Source organism: Schistocerca cancellata, chromosome 1, assembly GCF_023864275.1.
Source record: "Schistocerca cancellata isolate TAMUIC-IGC-003103 chromosome 1, iqSchCanc2.1, whole genome shotgun sequence".
NCBI lineage: Eukaryota > Metazoa > Arthropoda > Insecta > Orthoptera > Acrididae > Schistocerca > Schistocerca cancellata.
Genome location: NC_064626.1, coordinates 803208339 through 803225302, shown reverse-complemented (window position 1 = coordinate 803225302; position 16964 = coordinate 803208339). Strand labels below are relative to the sequence as shown.

Sequence of the window (16964 nt, the reverse complement as noted above, 5' to 3'; positions counted from 1 at the left end):
GTTCTGCAGCCCAAGTGTGACAGTATTAACGGGGTTGTTTTCTGCACTGATAAAACTCCACTAGTATGGAAATCACATGAGTATGGTTATGTTAACAGGCAAACAACACATTTTGTCAAATAAGAGAGATGTAGAATCCTGAAGGGGGCCTAACTTTCATAATGCACAATACATGACAGAAAATGAGCTGTAGTGGAAGCAGCATCTCTTACAGTGAAGAATTGTCACAGGCATTTTTCGCACAATTCCCAGTCTTTGGCAGCTGCATTGTATGGGGGAAATGGAGGTGGATAGCCCAGCAAAATCTGAGGTCTTGTTAACAGACTCATCAACACCCTGTGCAGCATGGCTGTGTGTTCCTGTTGTTGCATTTCTAAGTGCCACTGGTTTTCCAATTGCTGCTGTAGTAAACTCAGCAGAACAGTTTCCAACAACATTGTCACAATTTTGCATGAAACATGTGAATGTCATTAGCATATATGCAATAACACACCATTGAAAATGCCAATAAAATACAGTCATTTTAATGCCAAAACCATAAACACATTCTGTGTATGTCATCCTTGTACACAGCTATGTCAGTACCAGTTTGACATACAATGATCCATGAGCAAAGTGCAGTTAGCAAAAGAATAAATCATTACAGAATGAGACAGAAGCCACTCTGTTCCAGGGTGATGTTTCTGTGTGGTGACACTGGGTGACAGCTACAAACTCCGCTCTTGATGCATAGTGTCAGCGCTGTCTGGAATTACCGCCTCCTGGTATCTGAGATTAGCTGCCATGCACCCTTGTGGGCTTATTGAGTAACACATGATGGGGCAGTGCCTGCTGAACTTTGACAGACACTGAGGTGCCAGTGCGATTGATGTGGTAAACGTGGGTTACTACAGAGTGTATTTGGTTTATCTTCATATTTTTCTTAATTTTGTTTTTTGGTGTAGAAGCAGTTAACTTTTGTCTGACATGAATATGATTTTGTATCACTTCTTATCATCATAGTGCTTGTTCTCAGAAATTTGTTTTAGCCATTTTCTGCGTACAAACTCATCAATCAACTGTTGTAGATTTTAGGACAGAAGTGGGGGTGTTTACATATTTTTTTCATAGTTTCAGACCCTGTAGTCTTATGGAATTATCTCCTGTGGCATTACAGCTAAAGTAAATGAAATATTTATTCAGCATAACTAAGCAATAAGAACACTGTGTAATAATGCATCTTAAAGAGGCCTTTTCAAATACTGCAATCTGACATTTATACTTTAATTATTTTTCTCGCTAGTAACAAAAATCTATTTCAATTTGACTGTAATGCCACAACCACAGCACAACAGACAAAAATAATTTCTAAGTAGATTATTCTTTTCTAGGCCGATGACATTGTAATTCTGTCAGAGACAGCAAAGGACTTGGAAGAGCAGTTGAACGGAATGGATGGTGTCTTGAAGGGAGGATATAAGATGAACATCAACAAAAGCAAAACGAGGATAATGGAATGTAGTCGAATTAAGTCGGGTGATGTTGAGGGTATTAGATTAGGAAATGAGACACTTAAAGTAGTAAAGGAGTTTTGCTATTTGGGGAGCAAAATAACTGATGATGGTTGAAGTAGAGAGGATATAAAATGTAGACGGGCAATAGCAAGGAAAGCGTTTCTGAAGAAGAGAAATTTGTTAACATCGAGTATAGATTTAAGTATCAGGAAGTCATTTCTGAAAGTATTTGTATGGAGTGTAGCCATGTATGGATGTGAAACATGGACGGTAAATAGCTTGGACAAGAAGAGAATAGAAGCTTTCGAAATGTGGTGCTACAGAAGAATGCTGAAGATTAGATGGGTAGATCACATAACTAATGAGGAAGTATTGCATAGGATTGGGGAGAAGAGAAGTTTGTGGCACAACTTGACCAGAAGAAGGGATCGGTTGGTAGGACATGTTCTGAGGCATCAAGGGATCACCAATTTAGTATTGGAGGGCAGCGTGGAGGGTAAAAATCGTAGGGGGAGACCAAGAGATGAATACACTAAGCAGATTCAGAAGGATGTAGGTTGCAGTAGGTACTGGGAGATGAAGAAGCTTGCACAGGATAGAGAAGCATGGAGAGCTGCATCAAACCAGTCTCAGGACTGAAGACCACAACAACACAACAACATCCTAGTGCAAAGTTCTTTAACATTCTTCCGTGAGACATAGGCCTAATACTAGAACTGGAGAGAAACTACAAACTGAAAAGTAAATTAAAAGCTATATCTCTACTTTACTAAGCATACTGTCAAAAATTATCTAAATATTTAAAGTGAAAGATGAGAGACTTTTGTTATCTTCACAAGAAATAGCTACATTCTTTGTGAACAGGCCCAAGTGTTGAAAATATAGATTACTATTATTCTTTGATAAATACCCATTTTGTGCTGTAAATGTCAAGTAATCAATAGGAGTCAAACAACAGCTATTTATTAAAACAATTTTGATATTTGAATTTAATTTTTGTTAGCACAAATAGTGTTTGTCAAGGTATTGATAGTTCATTGTTCGTACATAGTACAGATTTAGTTTCTACCAGCTCATTCTCATTATTAATGCATATGTTCACTTGTTCCACACCCCTGACAGTTCTTCTTCATGATAGACCAGTCACAGTAAGTAAAGTATCATCTTTGTCTCATGATGAAGTGGTACCAAATGATTTGGGAAAACATGCTCCTATAAAAGTTGGTGACAGTGAAGTGAAACAAACTTCCAACCATGTTTCAAGCAGACCCAAAAAATTACCAAAGAGAAATGAAGAATTTTTATGGATTATTCCAAGGGAGTCCAACCGCCACCCAACATAGATTCCAGGGCTGGAAAAACAATTAAATGTTCTCCATTGCCCCATAATACTGTACTCCTCCCCTCCTGTGAGAGAAACTCTGTCTTATTTCTGCACTTAAATCTCAGGTCTCTGAAAAATAAAGCTGATGAACTTGGTATACTCTTAAAAAGTAACAAAAGAATGATTTTATGTACAAATGAACATCGGTTAAAGGAAGAAGATATAGAACTGTATGTACCATCAGGTTTCAAATCAGCTACATAGTACTGCAGAACCAGTGAACCTTATGGGGGTTCATCCATATACATTAGCAATGATCTAGACTTAAAGTTTTCTGTTCTTAACGTTAGTGACTTATGCATTAAAGGTGTTTTTGAAGCAGCTGCTGTGATTATACCTAGTATACAGCTCATAACTGTTTCTTTATATCACACTCCTGAAAGTAATGTAGCATGATTTATAGAATGTTTAGAAAAACTTGCGATCAGTATACAAAATATACAAAATACAAAATATTAATTTTTGGAGATCTAAACATAGATATTAGGAAAATGACAGCCAGAAATGTTAATTTAGTAAATATTTTAAGATCCTATAGTCTAACTCATTGGCTTCGAACCACATATTGGATGATCTGAGAAAATCTTTACTTTGCTCCTTCAGTTTATTTACGTCCTTCCCTGAATATTTGAAAGTTGTATCATCTGTGTAAAGCACAGATTTGCATGGCATATTGCTGGGCAGGTCATTTCTAAATATTATAAACAGTAATGGCCCAAGCACTGATCCTTAGGGAACACCTCTAGTGACATTCAGTAACTGTGACTTTTGACCGTTGTAGCTTACAGTTTGCTTTCTGTTACTGAGATATGATGTAATGAGGGAGAGTTCAGATCCCTAATGCCATAACACCATAGTTTTTCCAGCAGTGTTGTGTGGTTTACAGAATCAAATGCTTTGCTTATGTCCACTAGTGTGGCTTCAACAGATAATTTGGATTCAAAGAAGATTGCACAATAGAAACAACATTTTCAACAGCATTAATTGTTGGTATCTGGGCCCTAAAACCATACTTAGACTTAGTCAGTATATTGTTTCTTGACAAATGCATGTTAATTTGCTTTTGTATACAATATTCGATTATTTTTGAAAAAATAGGTATCAGAGAAATTGGACGATAATTATTAGTGCAGGATTTATCACCCTTTTTGTGTAATGGAATTACTACTGTCTTCTTTAGACATTCTGGAAAAATACCACTGTCAAATATCCAATTTCTGAATGTGCAGAGGGAATGATATCAAGTAGATTATTTTTTTAATCACAAAATTTGAGAGGCCATAAATATCTTCTGATCTGGAGTCACTTAACTTTGCCACTGATTTAATTACATCACTTATTTCCACATGTCCCCAATTACAGGTTGGCATGGTATCAGCAAAGTTTTGTAAAAACTGGTTTATATAAGTAGATTGTGAATTTGATTTTGAACTCTTCTTATGAGGAGATGAGGGATTAGGGTTTGCTGCATTGATAAAAAAGAGGTTAAATTCATCTGGGGTGACATTAACATCAGTTGTAACTTTTACACTATGACTACCTGTACCTAATTTTGATTTAATGACCCTCCGCGCAGCCTTACAATTATTATTGGAGTTTTTGATGAAGTTATCATTTGCTCTACATTTTGCTAATCTGATTTGTGATCTATAGTGTCTCTTGAGGCTAACATATGTTGCATTGTCAACACTACCACTTTTTACCTTATCATACCATATCAAAACCATTAATGTTAGCTTTTGTAAATATGGTGTGAACCACCTATGTGGAGTAGTTCGACCATGCTTTCTTGCCGTAGTTTTGTTTCGTTTGGTAACCATTGGACAGGAGGTATTGAGAATTTCAGATAGAGAACTAACAAACCTGCTACAAGCCTCCTCAACATTGTTGGAAGCATATATTATATTATTCCACTTTAGTACCTTCAGCTTATCCCTGAAGCTATTTATGCTTTTATCATTCAATAACTTGACATACCGGGTTGGTTCACAATCCCCCATTGTTTCATTAATTGTTAGTTTTACCCATATGCCTTTGTGATCTGTCAGATGGTCGACATTAAGGAGTCCCAATTCAAAATCATCTTTATGTATATTTATGATAAAATTGTCGAGACAAGACAGTTGTCTTTTGGGACTATAATTTGCACAGAAGAGATTATGGGATCTTAGCATGTTAAGCAAATTAGTATCTTTTTTTTTTCTTACATCAAAATTTAAATCTCCTAAAATTACTGTCTTGTGTTTGGTATACCTTTCTGTACAGCAAATAAGTTTATCTAAACACTCTAGAAATTGATCAGCATCACTATCAGGAGAATGGTGTATTGAAATAACTGTGAGTTTTAACGTTGGTAGTAGCATGACAGCCACTTCAAGAATGCCTTTAACATATATGTCCCTAATATCAGGCACAGTATATCTTAACCCTAGGTTGTCACTTATATATATTGAGGAACCCCCATAACCTTCATTGGGTGTGCAGTAACTTGTAATTAAATTAAAACATGGTGGTACATACAGCTTTATCTCTTCTTCTCTTAACCAGTGTTCATTAATACATAATACTATTCTATTGTTCGCATTCAATACAACACCAAGTTCATCAGCTTTATATTTCAGAGATCTAATATTTATGTGCATGAATAATATTGATTTTTCACAGCAAGAGGAAAGATGTGTGGTGTCTTGGGCCCAATTGGATGCACATATGGTGGTTTGCCTTTCACTGGTCCTCTGTTTAGTGTGGTGATGGTGTTATGTTTTGGTAGTGGCTGGACTTCCTTGTAGCAGGCCTTAAAAAATCATTACTTCTCTGTAGTATTTTTAGGTTCTGTTTGAGGCTCGGGTGGCAGACTTTTTTATTTAACTTCCTGCATAATTTATCTGGCATGGGGGATTCGATATAGGCCTACCTGATAACACATTAGTGTGGGATGGCTGATTTGATGCACTAGATAACACTTCACTATGGGATGGAGATGATACAATATTTACTGAGGTTTCTGTCTTCTTATCTGCTAATGGAGGTGACATTTTTGTTGTCTGTTTCTCAAGGTTCTTGTTTGTTTCACATGTTACATAGTTTATGTGGGCAGGCTGAGTGGAGGCACTTGATAACACTTTGGCGTAGGATGAAGGTGGTGATACAATACTCACTGTGGTTTCCTTCCTCTTTTCTACCAGTGACTGCAGTGTAACTGCTACAGTTGTTGTTGACACAATTTCTGCTTCTGATGCTTGTGCTGCTGCTGTTATTGGTGTTATTGCTTGAGCTGGTTCAGATTTTGCTGATTTTGCTAGCGCTCTAGTTGTTACTGAATTTTATTGTGATGCTGTAGCAATTTGTGGTTCTGCAGCTGCTTTAGTTGTTGTCTCCAAGACAGATTCACTTCCTGCATGGTTGCTTTCAGTAATGTATTGGTAGTTCATTATAATGGCTGGTACTGACTCATAGATACTCTGTTTTTCATATGTTTCTAATGTTTCATAAATTGATTTGCACAGAGATGAATTGCCTCTTCTATTCAGGTGCATGCCATGTTTTGTAAAGTTGCGTCTATCGAGGAAATCGGCTGATAGAAATCTTATGTTTGGGTACACTTTACACACTGTTCGTATCTGTTTATTTGCTTCCTTACACGACTGCATACTTTCCGATCGTAATGGTTTCGTAGTACTTCTGCCAGTCCGCGCCCGTGGCTATCTGAGTAGATATTTAACTCGGTGAGATTTCCTGAAGATTTCTTATTATAATTAAAGCAACCTCTAAATTAGGATACCCCAGATCTGAAGATGCTTATGGCCTGTCAAACTTTGTAATTAAAAAAATTGTAGATCTCGTATCATATCCTCTTTGCATACTAATAAACTGGATGTCCCCTAGTGGACACTTTCCGGAATGTCTCTAAAAGAGAGTTGTCATACCATTTTACAAAAATGGTGACAAGACCTGTATCAATAATTATAGACCAATTTCACTTGTGCCTTTTCTCTCAAAAATAATAGAATATTGCATACTGCAGCAAATATTCATACACCTTTTGGACAATAATATGTTAAATGATTCTCAGTATGGATTTAGGTCAAACTTATCAACAGTCAAAGCAGTTGAAAACCTTATCTCTTTTGTACTAAGCTCATTTGAGTCAGAATTATCTGCTGAAGCCATTCAAATTGACTGGAGTAAGGCTTTTGACTCAGTTAAACACAAATTATTAGTAGATAAACTGTGTTGCTATGGAATCAAACACTTGGAACTCTCACTAATTGAATCATACCTCAGCAATAGAAAACAAACTGTTCAGTATAATGGCCAAAAGTCACAGACTCTATGTATAAAACAGATGTTCCTCAGGGCTCAGTGCTTGGCCCTCTACTATTTATGTTATTTATAAATGACTTTCCGAGTAACTTACCCTGTACGTCTATCCTCTATGCTTATGACACAACATTAGCTAATTCCAGGAAGGATATAAACAAATTGAAGGAGGAAAGTGAAGAACGTCTCAAAAGATCTAATATCTGGTTTAAAGCTAATCAGTTAACTCTGAACCATGAAAAGACTGTCAAGATAATCTTCAGTCTGTCAAACAGTAACACTGAGTTATCATCTGTTAAACTACTAGGAATATATGTTGACTTGAAATTAATATGGGACACACAAACAGATTATGTATATCAAAAGTTATCATGAATATAATAGAGGAAAACATTCCACGTGTGCGAGTGTATACCTGTCCTTTTTTCCCCCTAAGGTAAGTCTTTCTGCTCCCGGGATTGGAATGACTCCTTACCCTCTCCCTTAAAACCCACATCCTTTCGTCTTTCCCTCTCCTTCCCTCTTTCCTGATGAAGCAACCGTTTGTTGCAAAAGCTTGAATTTTGTGTGTATGTTTGTGTTTGTTTGTGTGTCTATCGATCTGCCAGCACTTTCGTTTGGTAAGTCACATCATCTTTGTTTTCAGATATAAAAGTTATCATGAGTTATCTACCTATTAGCCAAACTACACACGTGTTACACAAGATTTATTACTTCATTCATACTACGCCTTCTTTCACTGCACTCGCTGAGTAGCAGTCGAGGGTTGAGCATCGCTCCTCTCACTGGCGTACTGTCAGCCATAGGCCCCCGCTTGCACGGGAGTAAAAACAGGAGTGATCACCGGCTCTGTTTTTATTAAAACATTGACGGGCACTTGCGCCTAGGTCTTAGCACGGACGGCACTTGGAGAAAATTTTGCAGGGCGTCGCCTGACAGAGTTGTCGTGTCTTCTCGTCGTTGTGGAATGTCGAGCTTGGGCGACGCCTTGGGATCGCGGCGGTCTCTTTCCGCCGACGACACGAGGCGCGCTTTCTTGTTGCCGCGGGCCGCGCGGCCGGCCGTCTCGAGCACCTCAGCTGCCGCAGAGTCAGTCTCTGCCCCCCCCCCCCCCCCCCCAGAATAGGGAAAAAGTAGGCCAGGACCTGGAAGCGGGCCGCGGAACCACAGAGAGGTTTTCCGCCGCCCCCGTCCAGAATTCCGCGTCTGCCATCGTGTTACTAGGGTCAGCACTGCAACCGGAAAACCCAACGGTGCCAACAAAAGTTGCAACTGACAATAACCTGGCAGCAAGCCCCCTTTCCGCAACCGACATGGCAAAACCACATAATACACAAACAAACAAATACATCGTCAGTATTTGCGATCCCGCCCCTCCCTCCCCTCTCCTCAGCCCTCTCCTGCTTGCCAACAGCCGTGGCCTCCTTGCTGACCATATCCGCAACCTAAATGGCAAGCAGAAGCCCAGTCAACCGACAAAAATCCTTCCCAAACCCGCAACTGCCACCCAACCCCCTACCCGATCCCAGTTCCTTAAATCCCCCCCACTCAAGTCCACCACATCCAAGCAGCGGCGTGTGAGGAAGGACAAGAAGGAGAAGCACTCCAGGGGGAAAAAGCACTCCACCACCACCACCCCAACCACTTCCACGCCCTCTGAGGAGCCTGCGCCCCCGACAGCACCTGTCGTCGTCCTAGGAGGGGACCAGGAAACACTGGCACTGGAAGGGAACCGCGTAACCGGGCAGGATTCGGATGGTTTCGTTCTGGCGAGGAAAACCTTTCGCCAGCCGAGGCTCCCGCCGGCCCGGGGAGTGGAACCCACCCCGAACAGGTTCCAGGCGGTGGCCAATGAGCCAGAGACACCACATGACACAACAACACAAACACAAAACCAGGTCACCCACCACCTCCCTCCGATCGTCGCGGAGTTCACTCGGAACTACGAGGAACTCTTCGAAATGTTAAAAACAGCAATCGGGGGAGGCAATTTCAAAGCAAAACCTGCTGGTGGTGACAAAATAAAAGTAACATTACTGACACTCGAGCACTACACCACAATAAAAACACTTCTCAACAGCAAAAACATACCCCACTACACTTTCCCCACAACAAAAACACGCAATAGAAACATTGTCATCAGAGACCTACCGAGACGAGTGGCCCCCCAGGCGATCAAAACAGACCTGACTGCCCAGGGGTACATCGTCAAGGCGGTCCAACAGATGGGAAACATAGGCAGCAAATGGCCCCTGTGTCAGGTCACACTGCCAGACGTCCCACAGAACAAAAGGGACATTAAGGCGATCCTGGCGGTCCCTGTGACCACTGAACCACTGCGCCGCAAAAACAAGACGGTGCAGTGCTTCAGATGTCAGGGCCTCAACCACATTGCGGCACACTGCTCAATGGCAGTGAGGTGCAGAAAATGCGCCGAGGCCCATGACACACGAACGTGCAACATAAAACACACGGACCCGCAAATAAGGTGCGCGCTGTGTGGCAAAAACCACACAGCGGGTTACCAAGGTTGCGAGGTCCATAAAAGACACACACAGCAGGCAAAGGGCGCAAAGGCCGCCCCCCACACACGAAAAGAAAACACCACGAACCCATCCAGACACACAAGAAACCAAAACATGACAACACACACAGACAAGGCCTGGGTAAAACCAAGGCCAGACACACCAAGGGCAACATATGCGGAAGTGGTTTCTCCCCCGAGGAACCATGAAAGCATTGCCCAACCACCACAACATCAGACACCAACACAAGAACAACACCGGGAAATACACAGCAACAACGACCAGGTCCACCTTGACGGAGAAGGCCCTGGGAAACCCCAGACACACTTCCCCCCCATGGATCAGTTGTTAGGTGTAATGGTGCAGACCATGAACCTCGTCATGGAAATGATGAAGGAATTCAGGGAAGCCCAAAAGCAGAACACACAGATCCTCGCTGCCCTTCAGGCAACAGTCCAGCAGTCGCTCCCCTCTGCGACTTCCTCAGTAGTATCAAAACCCCATCATGGATAGACGACCAAACATCCAAGGCCTGACAATGTGCATCTTTAACGCAGACGGCATTGTTAATCAAGAGGTCGAGTTCAGAGAACTCATGAAGGAGTTCTCCATCGACATATGCATGATGGGGGAAACCCACCTAAAACCGGGAATAAAAGCGACAGTCCCCAACTATGTTAGCTATCGCAAAGACAGGCCAAGCCAAGGTGGAGGGGTGGCCATATACATAAAAAGAGGGATCCCCCACCACCAGGTATTCTTACCAGCTACCAACAAAATTGAAGCAGTGGCGGTGGAAGTAACCACTGCCACTGGACACCTAACAATTGTTGCAGTCTACCGACCCCCACATGACCAGATAGATGAGGGAGACATAGCTGCTCTAGGGCAAATTGAAGGCAAACTCGTAATAGGGGGAGACTTCAATGCCAAACACCCTGACTGGAATTATAGAGTAACCTCCAGAGCAGGCGCCAAACTGCAACAACTAGCGCGCACCCACCACTTCGAAACATGGGGTCCAGTCGAGCCCACACATTTTCCGAAATACGGAAGCAGGCCCGATGTGTTAGACATAGCTCTCACTAGGAGGATCGCAGGGTTTGTGACCGCAAGGACAATCAACAGAATGTCCTCCGACCACAACCCAGTGATTCTGGAGGTCGATGTGGGAGAATGGGTAGCACTCCCACGGTACCAGACGTCGTACAAACGTACAGACTGGGAGCGATACCAAGAAACTGTCGCCTCTGATATCGCTCGCGCTCCGCCACCTACTGCCGAAACAGTAGAACAAGCGCTACAAGACCTAACAGGCAGCATCTTGCAGGCAGCGGAAGAAGCCACCCCTCACAAAGGGATGGCCCACCACCGCAAATACAGCTCCCGGAACACTTGCTAGCTCAAATTCGACATAAGAACAGAGTAGCAAAAGAGTGGAAGATCACCAGAAATCAGGCCACCAGGAGGCTGCTCAATCGTCTACAGAGAGAACTGAAGGTAGCGCTCAATGAGCACAGAAACCAGCAATGGCAAAACCGCCTCACAGCTCTCAAAGTAGACGACCATACACTATGGCAAGCGACAAAACAGTTTACAAAACGACGCGCTAGGATGCCGCCACTGCATGGCGAGCGGGGACTGGTCTACAGCCATGCTGGAAAGGCCAACGCCCTCGCCGACTCCTTCGAGAAGCAGTTCCAAGCGGCAGAACCCCAGGATGACGAGCATGAAAGAGTGGTCCGTCGTCAACTGGCTGTCTTCCTCAATGCCGAGGAGGACCCAGAGGACGAACCCATACTTTTTGCCCCCGAGGATGTGGCAAGAGTAATCAGGTCTCTCCCTACAAAAAAGGCGCCAGGGCACGACAGTGTCACAAATCAGTTAGTCAAAAAACTCCCACCCACAGCGATCACACACCTCGCGAACGTCCTCAACGTGATTACTCGATCCCGTGTTTTCCCAGCCTGCTGGAAACATGCGGAAGTGGTCGCGATACACAAACCAGGGAAAGACCCTCTATTCCCGCAGCACTACAGGCCGATTAGCCTCTTGCCAACTCTCAGCAAGATCTATGAGCGCCTCCTGCTAAGACCCATACAAGAACATATTACCAGAGAGCAAATTCTGCCGGATTTCCAATTTGGCTTCCGACAGAACCACTCTGCCCCACAACAGGTCATGAGAATGGTTGAAGCAGCAACAGAGGGCTTCAACCACAGAGGCTACAGCGGGATAGTGCTACTAGACGTAGCCAAAGCCTTTGATTCAGTATGGCATAGAGGGCTACTCTACAAGTTGTACACACAAGGGTTTCCCGGGAGCATAGTTCAGCTGATCAAGAGCTACCTCACGAATAGGACTATCTCCATCAAAGTAGAAACTGCCACCTCCACCAGAACGCGTATTCGTGCTGGGGTGCCACAGGGATCGGTCCTGGGGCCCGTATTGTACAGTTTGTACACTGCGGACACACCAACGGCCTCCCTGGTGCACACCGCACAGTACGCTGACGATACAGCCTTCTACACGAGAAACGCGAACAAGGACCTGGTCATCCGTAGGCTACAAAAGGTTTTAGATAACACAGAAACTTGGGCCCGTCGCTGGCGCATCACCATTAACTCTGAGAAGACGCAGGCAATGCTGATTACCCGCAGGCTCGGAAGGCGCGATCCTCCTCAACGTCCCCCCCACCACCTTCACCTAAATGGAACCCAACTCCCCTGGCGCAGAACCGCCAAGTACCTTGGCGTAACCTTGGACTCTCGTCTTACGTGGAAACCCCACAAAGACGAGGTCCACAGGAAGGCCTGCGCCAGAATGTCCATCCTATATCCTATCCTGAACACAACCAGCTCCCTTCCCTGCCCACTAGCATTAAATGTGTATCAGGCCCTGATCCGGCCAGTAATGGAGTATGCGTGCCCTGTCTGGGGATACGCGGCAAAGCAGCACCTGGACAAACTCCAGAGGCTGCAGAACCGCGCCCTCAGAAGGGCACTGCGCTTACCTCTTGGATTCCCTACAGACGACTTGCACGCCGCAGCCGAAATCCCACTCCTGAGAGAGCGTTTCCAGGATCTGGCAAGGGCCTTCTATGAGGGTTCTTCCAGATCCAGAAACGCACTCATCCACTCCCTAGGTCGGTATGACATGTCCCTCGATAAGCACAAGCGCCCTATGACGATCTTCGACGACTAAGTCGAAGAGAAAATCCCTACACCAAATCCATCATCCTGATCCTTCCCATACAACAACAAACTTCTCGCCCACCTCAGTCAAGTACCAGACACACTCACAACAATCATCACAAATCACAGACACCAAAAACTACAGAAAAATCACACACACACTTTCACAGGGGAGTAAAAGCCTAAAGGCTACAGACTCCCCCTCACACTTCCCCAAAGAGGGGAAAGCAAAAGATGAGAGCAGGCAGTTCTTTCACTGCCATCTACAATATGGCATTCTTTTATGGGGTAACTCCCCAGGAGCCAAAAAAAATTTCACTTGGCAGAAAAAAGCAATTAGGCGTTTTTGTGGCAGCTCTGACAACAAGACCTCATGTAGACCTTATTTTAAAGACTTAAAAATTCTCATAGTCCCATCTCTTTACATATATTGTTGCCTATTAAACATAAAAGAAAACTTAAACCACTACACTATAAGGAAATCTGTTCAATACTCGACAAACAAATATGATTGATATACCCACAAACCGGCTTAAGAAAACTCAATGTAGCTATGAATACATAGGCATAAAATTATTCGACACTTTACCCATACAGGCTTAATTGGTTTCACTGGATATTTTCAAAACTAAAACCAAAGTTTGAATGAAGGAAAATACTTTCTATAATATAGAAGAATTTCAGAATAGTTGTAAAGACGACCTAATTTATTGATAAATTAAGGCTTACTGTTTTGTACAGTTATGGGTGTAGAGGCAGCTATAAGCTTATAGGGTACAACACTGCTATATTTTTTACCAGGTAATATTTTGTTATATGAAACATAATGTACAAATAGCTATAATGCTTCTGACGACATTGATTGCATGTTAATGCTGATAAATTAAAGCTTACTGTTATGTATGGATATGGGTGTAGAGGCAGTTATAAGCTAATAGGGCACAAGACTGCTATATTTTACCACGTAATATTTTGTTATGTAAAACTTAATGTACAGATAGCTGTAATTCTTTTGATGTTATCAATTGCATGTTAATGCTGAAAGATGGATAAAATAAATAAATAAATTATATAGAACAGAATGAATGAATGAGTGAATAGGGAATCTGCACAGACTCCTTTGCTCTAAATCAGGGTGACACACTGTGTGGGTCAGAAAGAGAAGCATCATGTCTGGCCAGAAGATAAATTATGCAGTTTCATTACCAATCACATTAGATCAGTTCATTGTGCATAATAGCTTTGGGACCAAGAAGCAAAATATTTGTTGAGTGACAGCCCATTGTCTGATTTCTATTAACGTATCCTAGTGTCCTATTTGTCTCCAGTTGTGCAAATGGTGGAACTGAGTTTCATTGAGCAAATATTAAACAGAGAGAAATTGAACAACTAATTGCTTCCAAGTCTTGACATCATTCCTCTTCTCTCCCATAAGATTTATTATTCAGCTATTTACTGCAATTACTTAATGGAGCAACTGTACACAAAAATTGACAAACAATGAGCAAATTATGACTAGCATGACGCAGACATTACTCTGCACCGTCTGTGCTTCACAAAATATTGGCATACAAAACACTGAAAATTAATTTTAGTAGAACAGTCAAGCCACATCAGAACACATGTTTTCACTTTTCCTTCATATTGTATAAAAATTGTCTGTATGATATTCATTAAGCATAGACAAACATTGTGGTGAGAGAGTGCAAACTGCTGTGTGCTGTTCATGTTCTTAATCAGACACATAGGTAGACTGATAAAACCCATTACCAAGACAAAGCCTACATCTCTTGAATAGCAGATGTAAAATCATAGTCAAAGTCATTTGTCATAATTACATGATACACTAAAGTTGGCATATAATTCTGGATATTGCTGAACATTAGTGGGGTTAAGTAATTTTATACTATCGTCTCTTCTTTGGTTTAATACAAAACTCCAGTTATGAAAATTTTGTACATTCCTAGGCTGTAGACCACCTACCTATGTGCTGAACATCAGTACAACAATGCACATTAGTTACTTTGCCTATGGAAGTAACTAGGAGGAAGAGGCTGTTTAGAAGCACAGTCTGACATCACAAAAAAGAGTTACTGAGCAGCAGTATATTTGTTGCAGTGGGCCACTGCCATCCTGCTACAGTGGCTGCAGCGGCCTCACAGATGGCAACACTGACTTCACCCCTGGCTGAGCCAGGTGTTATGCCAGCGGAAGGCATAGAAGAGCGCTATTGCCAGCGCCTGCTGGAGACGCTGCCACCCAATTTTCAGACCTGCCTCTTCACCAGCTCAGGGTGAGTGCTGCAGCGTCATATCCACAGTGTTCCACATGTGCTGGTGGGGAAAACAAGCCTATTTGTAACAACTTAGTAGTGCAAGTACAGTCTGTTGTAAAAAGTCACCCTACCAACAGCACTCTATTTGAAATACTCCAAGGATTTGTAAATGCAGATGAAATAAGTCTATATCAGAGATGTGTTTTCTTTCAGAATCAACCACCAGAGTGCTGAAAGAGTTTGAACATGTCAATGTTTTAGGATCCCACAAGTTGGTGCATTCTGCTTGTGTCTGTATATGTGTGGATGGATATGTGTGTGTGTGCGAGTGTATACCAGTCCTTTTTTCCCACTAAGGTAAGTCTTTCCGCTCCCGGGATTGGAATGACTCCTTACCCTCTCCCTTAAAATCCAAATCCTTTCGTCTTTCCCTCTCCTTCCCTCTTTCCTGACGAGGCAACCGTTGGTTGCGAAAGCTAGAATTTTGTGTGTATGTTTGTGTTCGTTTGTGTGTCTGTCGACCTGCCAGCACTTTCATTTGGTAAGTCACATCATCTTTGTTTTTAGGTATATTTTTCCTACGTGGAATGTTTCCTTCTATTATAACCATATCATTAATTTGAACCCAACAATTACGTTTGTTATTGTCGCCTTTGCATTTCGAAATCTTTCCTGTCGTCTTATTTCTCTTTTTTCTCTTTATTTTCTCTTTCTGTTTTTACCAGTAGTCTCACTTTGTATTCACCTTCCCCTTTTACCGTAATCTACTATACAATTTTATCCCGCCTATATATGCTCAATAATACGTAACCCACTTACATATCATAACCAAAAAAACTTTATTTTCCGCTTTCAGCACTACCGCTGCTATAAAATCCACCGTGTCTAGTTCAATAACAGCTGCTTTCACGTATTAAACAACCATTTCGGCTAGTTCTAATAACTTTCACTTTATTTCCACTTCCGTTTTTCGCACATCACTGATCATTTTAGCCGCTCCCCAAAGGTTTTAACGTCATTATTTCTACAATTGTTAGCCCCATTTTCATAATCTTTCACCACAACACCACTCCTTTTAATACGTTTTTTCGAAATTTTCCCGAATTTCTCCGTCCTTTAACGTGATTTAGCGGCAACACAACCACCTAACCTTTATGTACATCGCTGTCTACCAACCCAAGTTCACCACAGGATCAACTTAACCAACACTTTTTCGCCTTTTTTCATACCAGATCTCCAGTAAATGGTCTGCTTGTGTCTGTATATGTGTGGATGGATATGTGTGTGTGTGCGAGTGTATACCCGTCCTTTTTTCCCACTAAGGTAAGTCTTTCCGCTCCCGGGATTGGAATGACTCCTTACCCTCTCCCTTAAAACCCAAATCCTTTCGTCTTTCCCTCTCCTTCCCTCTTTCCTGACGAGGCAACCGTTGGTTGCGAAAGCTAGAATTTTGTGTGTATGTTTGTGTTCGTTTGTGTGTCTGTCGACCTGCCAGCACTTTCATTTGGTAAGTCACATCATCTTTGTTTTTAGGTATATTTTTCCTATGTGGAATGTTTCCTTCTATTATAACAATATATATATATATATATATATATATATATATATATATATATATATATATATATATATATATATATATATATTCTTTTAATGGTGATTTGTATGTGCTTCTGTTGACCTAAGACTTTTAAATTAGTTTATATGTTATTATTAAAAGATAGTTATTCAGTATGCCAGAATAATGAAAGTTAGATGGTGACCAGGAAATTG

General features: G+C 41.9%; 1 protein-coding gene across 2 annotated transcripts in view; it reads left to right on the top strand.

Moving 5' to 3' along the window:
- The window catches only part of LOC126187960 (5-phosphohydroxy-L-lysine phospho-lyase-like), a 320690-nt gene that overhangs the window by 213043 nt on the left and 90683 nt on the right, over positions 1-16964 (top strand). For both annotated transcript variants that reach the window (XM_049929343.1, XM_049929351.1), the window contains exon 3: positions 15035-15209. In XM_049929343.1, coding sequence (XP_049785300.1) covers positions 15035-15209 — 175 coding nt within the window. The remainder of the gene's footprint in view (positions 1-15034; positions 15210-16964) is intronic.